Raw genomic sequence first — 19,716 nt, forward strand, 5'->3', positions numbered from 1 at the left:
ATTTTTTGTAGCATTTGCTTGAAAAAGTGATGAAAATTTCACAAAAAGAAACTGAATTCCGCAACAGCAAGCAATGAGCAGCAAGATGGCGCCTGAAAAACAATCATGTGACCAGTTCCAGCCAATCATCATCCAGGGCAGTGAGAAGCAACAAAATCTTAAATTGGCCAGAAAAAAAAGAGAAGGCCTGATTTCATTCATTGTTTATATTACATGAAGGTGAAGAAAGGATCTCATTAGTAATAATTAAGTAGGTTAAAGAGGTTAAGCTGATTTGGCAACCTAAAAGGAAAAACATCCAACTTTTGAAAACAAAAACAACTTGTGAATCAAAAGGCTCTTCAACAAGCGCATTTTTGTCTGGAGTAATGAACCATGGATTTATCTGGGTGGGTGTACGGCCCGGTGGAATATATGGAGCATATGTGCAGCTACTCAAGTCGGATTTTGGCAGAGACTACAGGCTATCATTCTTCTGCTGTTTTATTTCCACTGTGGAAAAATCAATTAATCCCGCAACCTCTGAATCTCGAACCAGCCTCGCTCTCTTTCCTGTCAACCCACTCCCACCTGAAAGGAGTGTAATGACCCACTTTCTCCTTGTCCCCCGGCAACTCTGTTGCTCAACACATTTGACCACCTCGCCGTGGTCGACTACAGTGTGCAGCTGTTGTTAATTTACAAGAGCTCCGTTGCCTTTCTCCTCCCGCTCTGAAGCATATATGACTAATCACGGCAGTCACTTCAAACAACTCGAGCTCTTGGTGGCAATAAATCACCTTGATACGTGCTACTGTACCGATAATAGAGTCACGCTCATGGGGGAGACTAGAACAGGTAACTTTTGAGAGCTGTTGGGTAGCACGGCATTGTGACAGTAACTCTAGGATTGGGACACATTGTTGCTCAGTGTGTAGTTCGTTGTTGCGATCCAACCAAAATCAAAGTGAAAACAACAAAGACTTGTATTGTCTTTGAGCAACAGCCAAGGGGATTATGATGCTTCTTCCTTGCTTTTTAAAAACACACATTTTACTTTCTTCTTTTTAAACCATTTTGCAGTGGTAACTTTTTACAAAATCCACATGTTCTCCATAAAGGCATCTTGTAAATATGCTGTGGGGGATACACATTTTTTGAAAGTAACAAATTATGTATTTCTGCTTAATTTGAAATATTTCCCAGGTGTCTTAATAGCATACTTTTCACAAAATACCGCAAGAATAAAAAAAATGATAGCTTCTCCCATCATTTTATAGTATAACTTAGATGAGCCTGTTTTGAGACAGTGGTCCTGTTTTATACCACAGTACACCCTACTCGCTGTACCGTGGGGCCAAGGCCGAGTGCGGATTTTGTTACCATGACGACCAGACAGAATTAGGGAGTTGCGTTGAGGCGGTCAGCTGATGCTTGCAGGAGCCTACAATCTGAAGAGAAATGCGAGCGTTCGTCAAGGCATTAAATGCATCAATTGTATTTCCCCCCGTGGAGGCAGCATTTCAACACCAAGATGCTGCGTTATACATCACAAAAATTTGGTATATATTTTAAAAAAGCAGCTCATAAAAGAGTAAGTTTCATACTCGATGGATGGGCAGAAATTCCTGAAATCAAAACGTGACATGTACTATTGCATACGGAATACACAATTTAGAAGTCAATTTCCCTAAATAGAGTCATGGATAGGATTTGTCCTTAGACTTCTGTTATGTTTACACGCGTGTAAAGCATTCATTAGTCGAGTGGTATAGGTATGTTATATTTAACGGCTTGATAGATTTTAGCACAACGGCGCTCCTGAGAGAGGGCCAAGACTCTTTAGGCTTCCTTTGCCTTGCCACTGGGCCTTTATCAAGGCCCATGAAGTGTACTCCTTCCTGCAACTCATCCCAACAATGAGATTTCCCATCCACGGTGGACATGAACCCATTAAAAGTCATCTGATCATCTGGTCTGGTCTGAAAGCAAATTCTTAAATGTCAAGCTGCGGAATGTTTTTCCGATACATTTTCAAGTCAAGTAATATAATTTCTAAACTCCCACTCCAAGTCAACACTGGATAAATCCTGTTCGCAAATGTCAACTAACAGGGAAAATTACAGTGTAAACTAAGATTGATAAGGGACCTTTGATTTGTTGCTGTATTCCAGAAAATGCACAGTGTGTAAAATGTAATCAAGTCAAGCAACAACCCGTCCTCAGCAATGACTGGGATCTGCCAAATTCTCCTCCCCCTTGCTTGCAATTTCTCCATTGTTTTATGTTGTGCTTAATGCCTTTCGCAGCCAAGTGAGAATGGTGCCCCTCTGAAGACCAATCTGCTCTTTGTCAGCTGTGTTGAATGGACTTACTTATTTTTGCCATGAAGATGCCGATTTGAATGCCACTCGAAACTGTAATGAAAGTCGGACGCATTGAAAGGCAAAGCAGAGGACCTGCGGCCGACCTCGCCAAAGATGACTGTAAATTTCGATAACAGTCAGGCTTTTGATGCTTTGAAGTGACCGCCATTATACATATTCCGTTTTTCCTCAGGTTCATCTCCAAATAAATCAAACAAGAGCACTCTTTGCGATTCAGGAGACAAGTGGCATTTAAGAAAAAACTTGTGAGAGCGGGAAGGCTGCAATTTGGAACGTTTAGACGCTAGGCCATAATTTGTCCACATGAAAAGCATTAATTGCAATCAGCATTTCGTTAGCCTGACAGTAATTGAACTTCCTGAGGTTCAGAAGGGCAAAAAAAAAATAGCTTCACCGAAATCCACAGAATTTACAGAAATCCTTCCAAATGTGCTCACGTCCTTGTCTTTGTCTTGTATTTGACAGCATCAGTATTGATGGACTTATGTTGGCGGGTCCATACTTTTAAAAAGAGGTTCCAAACTCAAGATCCTTCCCGCTACATTATTTTGAGTGGCCAACTAAAGCAAAGTGAGTCTACTTCATTATGTTTGCAAAATGGAATAGGTCTTTTTGTTTTATTTTATTTGGGTAGGAAATTTAGAGTGTCCAATCAACCTGCCATGCATGTTTTTGGAATGTGGGAGGAAACCAGAGTACCCGAAGGAAACCCACGCAGACACGGAGAGAGCATGCAAACTCCACACAGAAAGGCCGGAGACTGAATCGTTCCCACGACATCTGCACTGTGAGGCCATCATGCTAACCAGTTGACCACCGTGCCGCCCCAATATGAATACTATTTTCCATCAAATCGACGTGATCTGAAAAATATAAACAATATAAAGAACAACAATAAATGTAGGGAAACCATAACTACAATGTGGCCTGCCATAAAGATGAATTTGACACTACCACATTACAGTGCGATGTGATAGTAATATAAATGTAGCATTTTTGAAGAAATATCTCACTAAGACTTCAGCTCCCATGTCAGCAAAATTAGAGTACAACTCTTATCATTGTATCATACATAAAGGATTCCTACATCAGAACATCCAAGTTCAATATAGAATGACAATGTTAATCAGTAAATAATGGTTTAGTGATGGATACAATTTTTCCCTAGAATTATTTCATTCAATGTCCATAATATCATGTGAGGAAAGATATTGGCCAACCTTCTGGATTGTGTTTAAATAGAGATACTCCAATCTATTAAACGTCAGAGTATATTTAAGATGACAGATGTTCGACATATAACAAAAACATAACAGTGGTCAAGATGATCAAAGTTGGAGCTGCCACTACGGCAGAGCGGCCGTTTTCATTTATGATGATGGCACAGATTTTCCAGAACACCAAGTCCAATCCCCAGTGCTTCATCAGCTCTTACCACTTATACCCAAGACAAGGTAGATAACTCGTAACAGCATTGCGAGGACATCCATTGGCCCATAATAGTTCAAACATGCTGTATGTGCCTTGAAGACACAATAAAAAGGGGGAGGGGGTGATGGTTGGATGCAGAGACATTGGAACACTGGGTACTGATGAAAAGCTTGTTGTTTTTCCATTGCTCCTGAGTGGGCTGCAAGTCACCACAGCAGCCCTTTTCTCCCTGATAATGCCTGGAATTTGCTTTGGGGGAACATCTTACATTGTGCCTCTAATGATCTTGGTCTGGGATTTTACAGATTAGGAATGTCTCGGGCTATTACATCAAAAGCACAGCAAATTATCGTTAAATAGTTGCGCACCACATCACTGGACACCCAGTCAATCAATAGCACAGCTGAAAAAAAACATTCAAATTCCAAATGCATCTGAAAAGCCTGTATATTTGTCACTTTGGATTGCTTCACATTTAGTGCGCCTCATCGACTGCAATCCCCGAGAATTTCTCCGGATCAACTATTTAAGTTAAAGTGTGGGAACCTAAGAACACTTGATGGCAATTTGCTAAATGCCTGATGTACACGAGAGAAAATTTAGATCGCAGCTTTGATAGACATGGGTTACTCAAAGACATAACGACAAATTTAGTCTTTCAATCCAGAGAATGCACACATGAGACGATTTGCACTAGACTGAGGACACTCGGCAATACTGAACAAGTGATTTCATGGACCAAAGAAGGTGCACAAACGTGTTATTAAATGTTGTGCAGTGTAGTCACTTGTAGAAGCTAAAACATGCCGCAATGCTGCTTTCATCACACTCTCAATGGCTTCTTCACATGTTCTGTATGATGGTGTTTCTTTCACACTACTGAGATTTTGATTTGAAATCCGATTCAGTCTGTGGCATTAAGTTACATTCAGTAAAGGCTTCACAGTACAGCAGCTCGGACTCTCGTCGAATTGGCCCTCCCGCCCATTCACGCTTGTCAGAAGAGGGTGTACGATTTTAAATGTTTTTTATAAGTTGTCACATAAAACTGGCTAAATGTAAATTATTGTAATATAATTTATTCTGAGCAACATGATACCAAATGTTTAAATGATTTATAGAATTTCAAGAACAAGGATCTCTTGTACTTAACATAACGACAACAAATCGCTCCGGAGTATAAATCGAACCAGCCCAAAATGCATAATGAGGTACAAAAACAAAAAAACATACATATGTCACACTGGAGTATAAAATGCATTTTTGTGGGTAATTTATTTTACAAAATACTAGCTAAAAAATAAAAAGACATTTCATCTTGGAAGTCAAGTTCCAACCTTATTAAAAGAATAGCAAACAGGCTGAATAGGTGTAAGATATGCTAACACAATGATTTAGCCAGACGAAAAATAAACATGAACAGAAAAGGCGTCCAGAGTTAATGTTAAGGTTTTTGGGACGCTGCTGTCAGTTGATCTGATAGAGAGACAGTTACATTTCATGAAGCGGAAGCACCAAGAGGGTCCTCCTGCAAAATCTTTTATATTCATACCTAAGCACGCACTGTTAACAAAAATCACCCGCAGCACGGTGTTTATGCAGCCACCAGCGAACTCGTTCCTCTAGCTGTGGTTTGAGCTTGCAGTTTTTTTTTCTCCATGTTTTCTTCATCGCAGTAAAAGTAGCTTTTTCGCCAGTCACTTACTAGTTACTCATTTATTCCAAACTTTCTCTCTGCTGCTCGGTTATACTTTTGAGCTATAAATTTCACTACTTGCAGCTTCGTGGTCTGCAGAATACGATTCTCTTGAGGGGCATTGGTGTCCAGTCGTTCTCAGTTGTATTTGTATGGAGTCAGAGCCATTGGTGCGTTAATCCAGAGCACCCTCTGGCCTCGTGGCTGTCTGTGAAATTACTTTTTTTTTTTTTTAATGTAAAAGTCGCTTCAGAGTATAAGTCACAGGACCAGCCAACCTATGAAAAAATGTGGCGACTGGACAATAGGGTACTTTTTGGAAAAACACAAGCGTAATTAAGGAAATCATTTTTGGACCAATGAAAGTGGGAGAATTTCCAACGCACGATAATTATCTGTGGCACAGCGGTTGGGAGTCTTTGAGCTGACATTAGCGTGCATGCTTATTTACTAGCTGTGCTTCTTCAAACGATTTGCTAGACCGATGAGTGACGATCAATCGTTTACATAACCCATATGGCATCGACTCGGCCTCGTGGTCCAGGCTTTTGCCAATGGGAAAGCATAAAAGCAGAGCACGGCACCTTGGAGTGCAAAAGAGAGACGCCTCTCTTTTGCGGAAAAGTGGAAAGACATATAGAAGCCACCACAAGGTGCAGCAGATAAATTACAGCCGTTAGATTCAATTTACTGAAGTACAATTCACTCCAGGAGGTTACAGAAGATAAGAGGATCACTAAGGGGAAAGGTTGTTGAATACACCCTGGGGAAAGGTCAGGCATGACTATAGTGCTGTAAAGACATGGTCAGGATACTTTTCTCAATTACCTCCAAGTACAGAACAAGAGTTACAGTTACCCAACAAATATCAGAGACTATATTCTCCTTTAACCTTTGTGAATAAAGGTTCAGTAGCAACCGGTGATTAAGCTGATGATAATTTGGAGGTACAAACGCTCGAAGTCATTGAGTCTCCAGAAGTTTCAACTCTTAATCCTGCTTGACAGTGGGTGCTCGATATTAATGTCGACTTTATTACAGTGTTGTTGTTAATTAAACCCTGCAACATTTCACCTATGCTATTGTTTGTTCCTGTCAGGCAGCTAATGAGACCCAAATTATCTCAGCGAGAGACAAAAGCCCAGAGGATGCTCTATGCTCAGAGGAGTCACAGACCCCTGGTGCAACTGAGGAGGAGTACTGCGCACTTCGTCTTTCACAACAACAAAAAAAAAAACAGCCAACTTAATTGTTCAACATTCAACAGAATTAACAACATATGAGTTATTTTTGTTTTAATTGAAGCTGCAGTAGCTCATCTTTGGCCAGTTGAGGGCAGTGGCAACATTAGCATTGAAAATATCAGCATTGGAGAACATGTGTAACAATAAAAGAAGCTCATTTACACACAAACACTAGCATTTCTATCTGTCGCCTTTTGGTGAGGTAAAGTCCAGTATTCATTCGTTTTTAAGGACATATTGGGAATCATCAAGTTTATGATGTGCTCAATGTGTCTAATCTAAATCTACATAAATCTGTAGGGACTGTGTTTGAATTTCTCATTTTCATCTCATTTTCACAGTTGTTGTAAAAGTGTAAGTGATGGGATTTTCCCCCCCTCTCTTTAAGCATTGTAAACATGCAATCCTCTGGAGTGGCACCAAAGCATGCTTAGAATAGATATTTGTTCCAATATCATGTTCTGTATGTCCGCTTTACTTATTCCTGTAGGTTCTTTGGTTTCAAGATATTTTTTTTTTTAAAGAAGTTTGATTTTCTTTATGTTTCAGCCTGGTAGGTTAAGAAGTAATATTTATACATGTCATTAAAATTCTAGTCTTTGGAGCTGGAACAATTTTTCTCACATTAACAGGCTAATGAGCTGTGGTTATTTTTCATGAGGTGTCAGATTGAGTACCAGACAGAGACCTGCGGTGATGATTTAGATGCCGCTTCTCTCCTTGCATATTGAGTGAGGTGACTAATTGGCCCATTTTCAGGATAGAGATTTAATCATCCATTAAGACTCAGAGCAACATGAAAAACGCCTGCATTGCCGTGCTACGTTCCCGGAGAAGGAGGTGCTCAATGGTGCATTTCCAGTCTGCCGATTTCTTGTGCGCAGCCTGTTCGGGAATGTGTTGGTGTTGTGCCCACAGAGGCAAGCGCCGCTGACTTACCGGGCGAGTGAAAGTGAATGTGAAAGCTCAATCACATTGTAAATTGTACAACAGAGCAGTGGAGTCTTGCCTGGCCGTGAAAGTGGTAAGATGAGGAGGAGAGAGAAAAGCCATCTTTTGTGTGTTTTTTTTCTACCACACAGCACAGCCAACATGCTGTACATACCACATGTAACAATCTGAGCTGCCGGCAAAATGACGGGTTACTAATTAAGATGCATAATCTTTAAAACGTAAATGACGCTTTATGGGAAGGCAGACGGAAAAAAATCATCCCAGCTGTGTGGCACAACAAATATCTGACGGTGGGCTTTGCAGTTCTGTCACGCTCTGCCGTTGCAGCCACCAACAATCAAGCATTCCCACCTCAGGCACTCCACTGGCAAAAATTTAAAACAAACTGGCTTTGTTTTTCCCTGCTTGCACTCCCCTTCTCGCCAACTCATCCTGACATCCCGGTGTAAAAGACCAAATGCATCATCAAGGAAGGATGTCTGGTGTTTAGTGTGAAATATTGAAGACATTCGCCTGCCAATGAACAACTTAGCTTTATGTGTTAAAGCTGACGAGTTAGTAGACAGAGGAGTAATTCTCTTTAAAATGCTTTATCCCACCATTTGTTCCTCTCAAGGTGTCTTCATTTTAGTTTGAATGCTGCAAAATCTGTAGTATCGTAACGAATATGACTTGTTCCGTGTCAATTCATAAACGCACAGCCGTGAACATACTGTATTATGTCTCTTGCTAATATTCACTCAAGTGAAGTTCATATTAGCGTCTCTTTTTTTTTTAAATTAATACCTTGATTTTGATTCAAGAATTACAATGTATATTCGTGCTTGAAATCGCCTCACAAAAAATATTTCTTGACAAGAAATTAGTTTGCTGCTATGCACAATGACCATTTAAGAACTAGGAATTGTTTGATCATATAAAAACAAGGATACTAATTGCCCATTCGTTATAAAGTAGAATGTTTTATTTCCTCTTTTGTGTTCATCATTGCAAAAATATATTTTATCCGAATATTTGATCATTTGATAGATAGTAACGGTCAGGATAAGCGAGACAACCGATGATTAATCAAGCTCACAATAGGCCAGATGAATATTAGGTGTGTACTGATGAGTGAGTTGTCGCACTTTCAAGAAGGCAGCCATTCATTGTTACTGTGTACAAACAATCTTGGACAATAAACTGAATGTTTCCCATTGATAAACTGCTATAAAGGTGTACATTATCTGCTTTCGATCAAACTCATGTGGGTACATATGTCTTTAGAGGTTTAATTAAAATGAAATGAATGTAAAAAGTCAATACATTGATAAAACAATGTCATTTAGAATAAGAATACAAACATGATTTACCTGTGAGTTCCCCTTTGAACATGAAAATCAGCTTGGGCGTTTTAAAACAAACATATTCAACATACAATTCTCAGGCAAGAGGAGGGATTATAAAATTAAGATTGGGATAAGAAAATTGAAGTCAAATCACTTTTTGTTCGGTCATCAATTGTTGATGATAACACTTTGGTCAATACTTTGTGAATATAATACCAGCCACACATCTGGACTGATTACTATTATACATTTGTGAAAACTTATGAAATTGACCAAATTTTGACATTCTAATGCGGCCTTCCAATGAGGGTTTCTTTCGGGTACTTCGGTTTCCTCCCCATTCCAAAAACATGCATGGTAGGTTGAATGAACACTCTAAAATATCCCTAGGTGTGCTTGTGAGCACAGATGGTTGTTCGTCTTTGTGTGCCCTGCGATTGGCTGGCAACCAGTTCAGGGTGTACCCCGCCTCCTGCCCGAAGACAGCTGGGATAGGCTTCGGCACACCCGCGACCCTTGTGAGGAGAAGCGGATCAGATAATGGATGGAAGGATGATTTTATTTGCAAGATATCAGATTGATATGGTATTAAAAGTTAATCAGCAATTGCAAACATTAACCAAACATAGATATCGGGTTTGTGTGCAAAAACAGCAATACCCAGAGAGAACACGCCATTTCCACAGTATCCCCTCATGAATTTGAATGAATTCTGTCACACCGGGTAAACAAACCCGGCAAAATAGGCACGGACAGAATCACTCCAAATAATGTCCCTCAACACCAGTTTCATGTTGACATTCGGACATTAAGCGGTCTGAAAAGGGACACAACTTACAATAAATAAATAAAGCCTAGAAAGACTATATACCTGAATGTGTGACGTGTGGAGAAGCAATAATCATTGCAGCAGGCGATCCCGATAGTGAGGCCTTTAAGAGGCCATCAAGGACAACCTAGCAGATACCTTGGGACAGGATGAGTCATGCAATTTTCATTTGAATAATAGTGCGGTTGCTCCACATCCGAGTATTCCTGAGGTTTTTTTGGGGGGGGGTTTGGTTGAGGGGGAGGGGGGTCAAACAACCCAGCAGCACCTGTGAACCATTCAAGGTTCATCTTCAGGTCCGCAATTACTCCGAGCCCGGCTGTCCGTTGGCAGATAATCCCTTTCAAAGTGGTTCATGAATTAAAAATAGCCCAGGATCATATCTGATATGATGAAAATGTTGATTTGCAATGCTTGGACTCACACACTACGTGCTTTAAAATGTATTTTTAATATATTTTTTTCCCCTTACTTACACCACCTGAAATGAAAATGAGAAGAGACGATCCAGCACCACAAAGTGCTTAAATGTGAACTATTTTAATATAAGTGAGTTTATCGCATTTTACCATTTTGAGCGGTAATAAGGATTTGAAAACTGAATCCACCTTTTTGCAACCAATTTAGAGGCGGCTCACTGAGCTTATAGCAGTCGGAAATAAATAAAGCATAGCATTCAGCCCATCCATTCCTTTCATATTGTCCTCATTACCGTTACAGGTGTGCTGGCGAGTATTCACCGCAGACATTGGGCGAGAGGCAGGGTATAGCCTGTCGCACGGCATACGTAGAAAAACAGCCATTCATGCCAACATTCACAGCTATGGACAATTTAGGTTCTTCATTGAACTCAACATGATGTTTTGGAATATGTGTTCATTAAAAAAAAAAAAAAAATATCCGAGTACGTTTTTAAATTATTGGATAACAACTATTGAATACAATTTCAATCAAATACCTTATAGAATTCATCAAGAGCAGTTGCGACATTATCCTTTCACTGCCTCGTGGTCTATTGCATTTTTTAAATGTACACACACTCATCATCATTTTGATTTTCCTTTTGCCCGGATGGATTTTTGAAGACATTTCTCACTTAATTCTCATCTTTCTCAGTCTCTTTTTTTCAAATGGTGCTGATGTAAACCACTAATAACAGAGGATGAATTTACAAGGAGGCGAAATCCCCCAGCGAGACTTAAGGCCCAGAACAATAATGAGCACATAGCAAACACAAAAGTAGCCGGAAGCCAAAAGCTAATGCACACTGATGCAACGCAGAGTGCACATGCGTACACGCGACACGCAAACACACAAATGCACACTGGCACAGGGAAGATGGCGGAATCTTCCCAAAGCTTGTGTAACAACATATGTTTGCAGGTAATTAAAAACAGATCCCAGGCGGTTCTCCTGTCATATTGAGATATAACGCACCAAGCAAATTACCAGCCTGGGTTTTACACATACAATGCTGAGGGTACATAGCAACGCGTTGTCTCGGTAAGTTGCTGCTAATGTTGTGATCTGGATCTCCATTGTGGCAAATTACATTTACTCTATGTAATATTTACCCTTATTCATCCATCTATTGACTTCTTGTGTCAACATTGTGGTAAGACTTTTGTTGATCATGTGGATTTGTTGTCTCCATGTGACCTATGATTGACTGGCAATCAGTACAGGGTGCACCTCGACTCTCACACAAAGTCGGCCAACTCATTTGTGATCCTAATGAGGACAAGCACTATAGAAAATAATGATTATTTTTATAATGTGTGTTTTGTATCAGATCACTGTGTCCAACTCAGTCATTTCATTGTGTTTTTTGTAATTAGCCATACTCAAAATGAATACAAAACTGTTTATATAGTTGTGTTACTTAAAAAATGTTCAATTTTCATTTGAAAGAGTTGAACACATAGCAAGAAACAGCAAGAACAAGAAAACAATAAGTCCTCATGTCATATGGCGGTAATTGATTTTCCTGGATTATGCACACAATAATTCTGACCCTCTCATGAACTTTTGTGACCTTGTCTTAATAGCAAGTTCTGTCCTTTTATGTCGTGCTGTTATCTACTGTACTTTGCCTCGACTTTTGACTGACAGGCTCTTTGTAATAGACTTCTGTGTCTAGTTTAGACTGGCTTGCGTATATGTGCGATTACCTACAGGTTTATCCGCTTGCAGTCATTGAATCATTCAGAGTACAATGATGTATCCACATGAATTTTGCCCATTCAGGTTTGCGTGTGTGTGTGTCCGTGCGCATTTCTGAGACTGCTTTCAGCCGTTGGTGTGTTTCATCTCGCCATCGTTCGCTTGGTTAGTGGAAGGATATTGTGGTTAGGATTTTGTTTTAACAAAAAGACATTTGCCCCATGGTTGGACACTCTAAAGTGGCCGTGCAGCTCATTGTAAGGAAATGTTTGCTCAGAGTGTCCTGACATCAGTTGTCTGAACTGATTTATGCTCTCCTTTGTCTCATGCAAAGACAGACATATTTCTTTCTGAGTCAAAAGAAATGCTCGAAAGTAACATCCATCCATTATCCAATCCGCTTCTCCTCACAAGTGTCCCAAGCGTGCTGGAGCCTATCCGAGCTGTCTGTGGGCAGTAGGCGGGGCACACCCTGGACTGGTTGCCAGCCAATTGCAGGGCGCACAAGGACAAACAACCATCTGCGCTCGCAAATACACTTAGGGACAATTTAGAGTGATTAATCAATCAATGATCATCATTTTTGGAACATGGGAGAAAACCGGAGTACCCGATCGCACGGGAAAAACAAGTAAACTCCACTCAGGAAGGCAGAAGCCGGAATCGAACCCTGCACCTCTGAAATGTGAGGCCATCGTGCTAACCACCCAAAAGTAACAGAGATATTATATGAACATGGCATATTTATAGTATATGGTTTATTGTTTTGAGCACTACATAAAATGCACTAGCTGCATAGTCAAGAATCCTTCAACAATTTGGGCTGGGAAAGCTAGATGGAAAGTTGTTTTTTTCTGGAATGTTTTTATTTATACAGATGTGAGTCTCTAAAAGAGCAGATTCAAGGCAAGAAATGTTACACAGAAAAAAGGAGCACACTCTATTCAATTTGAAGAAGAAAAAAAAGCTAATAGACTTCTATTACTTCAGGTAAACCGTGGCTATTCAGAAAATGGTTTCTGAATAGCCACGGATTACAGATTTGCCAGTACCTTTTTTAACAAGTATGAGTTTGTAGGCGATGAGTTGGGTTATGTAGAGTTGAAGTTGTATCGCAATGAGGAAGTGTGTGTGTGTAAAGGTTTGTTTCAAGTTTTAAAAACCATATTCACTGTATGTGAGATGATCAAAAAATACCGACTACCAATAAATTGTTAACATCCACACAAGTCACACAAAGACAGCTCCAAATGTTAGCCATTCATTTTTTGGTTCTGTTTATGGTGTGTTCAGTTACCTTTAGTTTATACTGTGTTCATCTATCAGATGAACAGACCTGAAACAAACCAGGGTTTACCCCTTAAAGGAGTCTCGGTTCACTTGCTTGTCTCTACAAAATTCAAGTGTGAACATACTTATTAGTTACTTTTGAGTTACTTTGGCTCTCATGACCCCCTAGAAAAGAACTTAGAAAAGCATAATGTATTTTTGTCTGAGGACATGACCATGAACTCTTGAGTTTACATCCCCCAAAGTCACTGTGACAACACATAATATTAGCCATTAGCTGTCAAATAAATGCTTGTCTGGCTTTTGGTGCCTCCCCCTTGCCCAACAAACAAGGTGCTGACTACGACAGTCTTGCACTCAAACTTGTCCACCAGCCAGAATCTTTCTGTCCATCCATCTGTCTGTCTAGTTGGTTGTATTTTTGTAAAACCATCGCTTCAACTTTGGAATGGCCTCCGTTGTGGTTTGCAGGTGGGATTGCGCTGTCACCGAACGTGAGAAGCACCTGTCCATCAGATGGAACAGACTGCTGCGTCTCCTTAAATTGGCTCCATGTTGCTCGATTGATGAGGAGGCCAGAGAATGATCCCTCCCCCCAAAGACCCCATTAAAGCGAAACCTGGGGTTCTCTGCCATCAACACATTTGGTGTCTTGTGAGAATGATCACAGCTTATTAAAGTGGAAATAATGACCGCTCTACCTGCAGCATGAAAAATTTAACAAGGACAAAGGAAATTGCTCAAAGGTGCTTCATATGTTGGGAGCAGGCAACGTAGACAAAGCTGTCGACACTGGAAGTGAAAAAAAAATTGAACCTGATTTAATTTGAGCTTTGAGGTGACTTTTACATCTTTATTTGAATGTCAAAAGTGTCTTTGAAGTAATGATACTGTACACAGTGATGGGCATTCATTTTTATGTGGACGTCCTCAATAATGACTCTTAAAATACGTTAAACATGTATGAGCTACCGTTTAACCATTGTTAAGTTTCAATTATTTTCCCTCCAAGTGTGCTTACAATGTATCACGCATTTTTGGATGTCAGATTATTGATTTGTTTTCCTTTTAGTTTGGGAAAATAAGCTTTTTCTGGCACCTTGGGAATATTGTGGGGAAAGCAGCCGAGTGAAAATGTTCTCCATCAAGTGTGATCGGATTGGATTTTAGAAGATAAATTGCCAGGACAAGAGTTTATCCCGATTACATTGCCAAGGGGTCCGCGTCTTGCTGCAGGCATTCTGGTCAGCTTGTTCCATTAAGAAGACGTTGACAGTGTGATCAAAAAGTAGATAAATGCAACAGGCTGACATTTTCACAGGCGAAACTTCCACAAGATTGCATGAATGCAGTGCACGCAGTACTTATGTAATTTTGCTTTTTTAATGGAAACGGGATTTTTTTTCATCTTACTTTCATCTCGACACTATTCACCAAATGTAGTGAAAATGACATCCTTGTCACGCATGCACTGCAAACATGAACTTAGCTCGTTGTTCGCTACATACGCAGGCATACTGTGCATAGGACTCAGCTAAAGAGGACATTAAATAAACTGAGACCTAAAATTAAACAATGACCTCCTGACAAACCTTCATTACGTCTATGGTGTTTGATTCTGTTTTGCATTCAACGACAGAATTGGATGAAATAAAGTAAAATCCGCCTTACCTTTCCGAGAGTGGGGCTCCACAGATATGCCAAGCTGAAAACGCAGAGGCCCAACAGGAGGAAGACAAATGCCAGAATCAGCGCCATGCGTTGGTATATGCGGTACTTGGCCCCTTTCTGTTTCGCCCCCTCAACCTGCAATTGGTGAGATTTACATGAGTAGTTTTTTTTTTACTAATTTTTTTGGAGTGCAGAAGAGATAATGAAGTGAAAAAATTGTACTAAGGCAAAATTGATTGATTTTAGGTCACTGTCACACGATATGTGAGAAGGCAAAACTCTAAAAGTCAGGTCGTAAAAGGTCATGTGAGAGACACACAAAAAGTAGCTTCAGTTAAGCCGATTTTGGTTAGTATTCAAATAATAAATGAGGTTAAAAATGCCTGACATTTAGCCATAAATTGGATAAATATACAATTTAAAATCCGTACGCTGTCAAAGCTTACGAAGTGGTCCTTTTGACCTGTAGGATTTTAAGTTACTGGTTGACACCTGCAGACCAATAGCAATGCAGCAATGGCAGTTGCTGAGTTGTTGCTGAACACTGGCATGGGAGAAGTTTGATGAGTCTTTAGAGAACGACTTCTGAGCAGCTTCGAGGAAATTCTGGTCCACTATTCAGCATGAGAAGACCATCTCAATCCCCTTGAAGAAGAAGAGTGTGGGGACTCAGAGGTGGTCTTTTACATCTCTGGGTTTGAGGTTGCTGAGGTGGTTAACAAGCTCTTTTAGGACCCGGGGACCAGAGGGTGCGTTCCACAAGGGGATCACACTTATGAGCCTCCCTGGTGAGGTCTATTTAGTGGATTTCGAGAAGAGGGTCCGTCAGAATGTCTCAGATTTATGAGGAGCAGTGTGGTTTTCTTTTGAGCACTTTCCCAACCAGGCTGCACGTACAAGTACTTTGTGGACTTGGAGAAGGCATTTAAATGAGTCCCTGAGGATGACTTACTGGCCCCCCTGATAAAAGCTGCTTGGTCCCTGTTGGACCGGTGTCCTTGTTTGGTCCGAATTGTTGCCATTAAGTATGATACAATTTCTTGGCACAGCTCAGGAGTTGAGGGGCTCTGTTTATGGCGACTGCATTTTCCAGATGTTTTTTTTTTTCATTTTTTTATTTCATGATGTTGCGATTGTCAACTCTTCCTGAATTTTGAATGTTGTGTTGAGTTGTTGCCACAAGTGGAGGAGGTGGATCAGTGCAGTATCCGCATCGGTCTGTTGTCGTCAAGAAGTAGCTGAGCCACCAGGTAAAATTCTACTTTTACTAGTTGATCTATGCTCCCACCAAGACCTATGGTCACAAACTGTGAGTTGACAAAAAAGAAAATACATTATCGATATAAGTGGCCGAAAAGAGTTTCCTCCTCGGGGTGTCAGTGTCTCTTCCTTAAACCTGCCTCACATTGCAGCTATATCCTGAGGAAAGTGTCATTCATGACAGTTTGCCCGGCAGATAGTTCTCCGTTTGTGTGTGTTGACAGAGGGCGATCAAAATGCATCCTTCATTTACATTTGATTTCAAGATGGTGGGCCCCAGCAAAGTCGTTAGCAGCTCAATATTAGATGATGTATTAGTTGATATATGGCCAAATCATAGCCGCTTAATGCTGACATGACAAAATAGCTTCTGATTAAAAAAAAACATTGATCATCTTTCCAAGAAAAGGCAACCATTTTGGCCCTTAGCCCCTTAAATCACATAAAGGGACAATGTGTTTTGATTGACCACTTGAGTTTTTCACCTTGCAAGCAAAAAATATCAAACATGTTAAATGTTCTCACTGAAAATATGCTGTGGAAAATTGGAGAACGTTAGCACTTGTGCATGACAACCTGTAAGGATTACATGAGAAGCTTGGTTACTGTAAATTGAATTCTAAAAGCAAACATTACAGTTTGCGGTTGAAAAGCGTGATCTGATGACTTGTATGACGAAAACCATAAATTGAAGATAACCAGCAACAGTTTGGCGCTTTAACTTCACTGCTCAGCATTAAAGTCACTGTGTATCGTCTCTTCTTCTGGCTTCTTTCATTTCTCACGTTGAGATTAAAACAAGAAATGACCTTTTTGACTGTGGCATTCTACAGGACTTATCCACCATTAAAAACTCCTGACGACTAAACTACCGCCACCTTGCCTGAGCAGAGCATAGGGACGAGGAGACTGCAACAAGTTCCACGGAAAGGTTACAATTATTAATTTCTTTCATTTTTTTTCCCCCTCTCAAATTTAATTTTATTCTGCCCGCTGTCAGCAATTCCCTGAGCTTGACAGCACAAATTAATAAAGGCAGGCTTTTGTTCCAGCAGACTTTCTGTAGGGAGTAAATGAAAGTTTCTCATTTGTACTTTGTATGGTGACTGTTCAGCCGTAGAAGACTGGACAACCTGCTGACTTCTTTTGATTGCAAAAAGATACATGCTTTAGTATTGAATAGTTGAATATTTCTGAAGGTCTACAGTTCTTAATATGCTCAATATTTTCTGAAAAAAAAAAAAAATACATTGCACGAATGTCACAAAAGACTCCCAGAATACAGTTTGGAGCATAGTCTCCCATTCTTGCTCAAGTCAATACCTTACACACATTTCTTGTGCCACTCTCCCATCAAAAAAACAAAAACAAAAAAAAAACATCTGACACACCCACCATGCGCAACCTGAAAATATGTACACAATCACCAAAGAGTGGTGAAAATAATATTGCTCTCACTACATAACACTTCACTACATAAATGTCACCTGAATCAGTTCAAAACCTTGCCAAAGCTACAACCGGAACCAACACAAGATGCCAACACTTATTTTTTTAATTCTCAATACGAGTACTACACAAGTTCGTCAAAGAAAGCTGTTCCCCCCCCCCCCACATCATTAAAATCTGTTGTTGAATTGACTGTAAAAAAAATTACTTCCATTTGCACTTAAGGACATTTAAAGGTCTGTGCTTTTGCTTTGCATCAGTGATCAGTACTTCAACATCACTTTTTTTCTTACAAGAATATTTGTATTTCAGTGAGTACTTTTGCCCATTCTGTCCAGATCCAAATTAAATGGATTGTGTTGAACGTAAGTTGCTTCACTGTGCTGTACTCATGTTAAAATGTATTGCTTAATTTGCTGTGCTATCATTTTTACTGATTCAGTGAGCAGAAGCAAGGTGAGCAGCATTGAATATGACTAAAATATTCTATTTCTACACGTCCGCCGCGTGACTTTGGTAGGAGCATTAATGTATTTACCATTAATGCATTCCACGGATATGATACGTCAGTGACAGTGACCATAAAACGTGAAGCACTTGAAAGTGTCCTGCGGGCCCGCTGGCGAACGTACGACTCCCCTGGGGCACCTTGCATAAGCTCTGGCAACTTGAGCTGAGTGGAAACTTAACTGTCTGCTGTTTTAGAATCAAGAAGAATAGTGGGGCATGAGAGATGCAGAAAAGGCAGCGATGGCGACCGACTGAGCCGTGTGAGAGTGCGCAGCCCCCCCGCCAGCTACTGTTTTAAAGGTTTTGGAGTTCAGAATAAGCCGGCAGCTTTGAGAATAGCGCCTGCGGCCCCCCACTGTTGGTGTGCAAAGAGCAAGCGCTTGCTCTGGGAAACAGCAGAAGCAGCAAGCAGAGATTGCAATTTATCACACCAAGACACACTCAAACCCTAATATATACATTTGGGATGATAATCAGCCACCCCCCATTACTTATTCATCATATTTATGATTTGAATCTGATGTGAGTCACGTCTTTGATATATGCATAAATATTAATAAGACTTCAAGGTTACTCTATTGTGCGGAAAGTCTGCAACAGGTGAAAAGAGCAGGTATTTGACAGCCAAAAATCCCATCTTCCCTCATTCTCAATAATAAAGCGAAGGGAAAGGCACAAGGATATCGGAGATATAAAGCAAAGAGAAAAGTTTCAAGTAAAAGCAAGCCATAAAAAAAGTGAATTAAGATGGCCAAATTTCAATTCTGACAAAACTCAGCAAGAGACAGAGGCACACTTCTTTTTCAGACATGCAGCCTTCACTTTATTCAAAGAGCACACATTCTTTCTCCTTTTCTCTTTTTAATGAACTTCTACTGGCATCAACATTTTAATTTGTTTTGCTGGAATATTTCACAGGTGCTCACCTTTTCTTCAATTTGAATATTAAACAACATTTTCTAAAAACACAAGCACAGTGTATACCCAACGCAATAAATTTCCCCTACACTATCCAAATATAAATAACTGAAAAATACTTACATCATTATAGAGAACCTGCTGGCTGCTGGACTGGCTGCTTGCCTCCATGATGCAAGCCCACAGAAGGAATGTGTTCCGATCCTCTTGACTTGGGGGGGAAAAAAAACCCGACTTACTTCTCTGCAAAGCAAAACAGTCACAGCCTCATTCCATTGCTGCAATTTGGGAGGGGAGGGAAGTTTCTTCGATGGAGTGGAATTACTGCAACATTTGTGATAGCCATTAAAATCCAAGGAAGACGTCTCCCACATGCCTGCACTCCTTTGAAAGGTGAAACACTACCAATGGCTTTCTGGTTTAAAAAAAAAAAAAAATCACAATAATAGCATGATAGTAAAGCTCTATCTTATGGCAAGCCCTTTGAGCATTTATTCAATATTCTTGATGTGCATTTTAAGGCCCATGTACTATTCCGATTCAAGGGGGCACGACTGGAATGTCTCTCAAACAGTGTGCCATGGCACATTACTGTGAGAGATCATCA

At 40.2% G+C, this 19,716-nt stretch overlaps 1 protein-coding gene across 1 annotated transcript in view; it reads right to left on the reverse strand.

Moving 5' to 3' along the window:
* The window catches only part of tnmd (tenomodulin), a 58,628-nt gene extending 39,243 nt beyond the window's left edge, over positions 1-19,385 (reverse strand). The window contains exons 1-2 of the mRNA XM_088294250.1: positions 19,233-19,385; positions 14,973-15,107 (exon numbers count right to left, since the gene is read on the reverse strand). Coding sequence (XP_088150376.1) covers positions 14,973-15,107; positions 19,233-19,280 — 183 coding nt within the window. The 5' untranslated portion in view covers positions 19,281-19,385. The remainder of the gene's footprint in view (positions 1-14,972; positions 15,108-19,232) is intronic.
* Positions 19,386-19,716: the final 331 nt, after the last annotated feature.

Source organism: Idiotropiscis lumnitzeri, chromosome 4 (assembly GCF_059441095.1).
Source record: "Idiotropiscis lumnitzeri isolate Australia: NSW breed Sydney's pygmy pipehorse chromosome 4, RoL_Ilum_1.0, whole genome shotgun sequence".
Taxonomy (NCBI): domain Eukaryota; kingdom Metazoa; phylum Chordata; class Actinopteri; order Syngnathiformes; family Syngnathidae; genus Idiotropiscis; species Idiotropiscis lumnitzeri.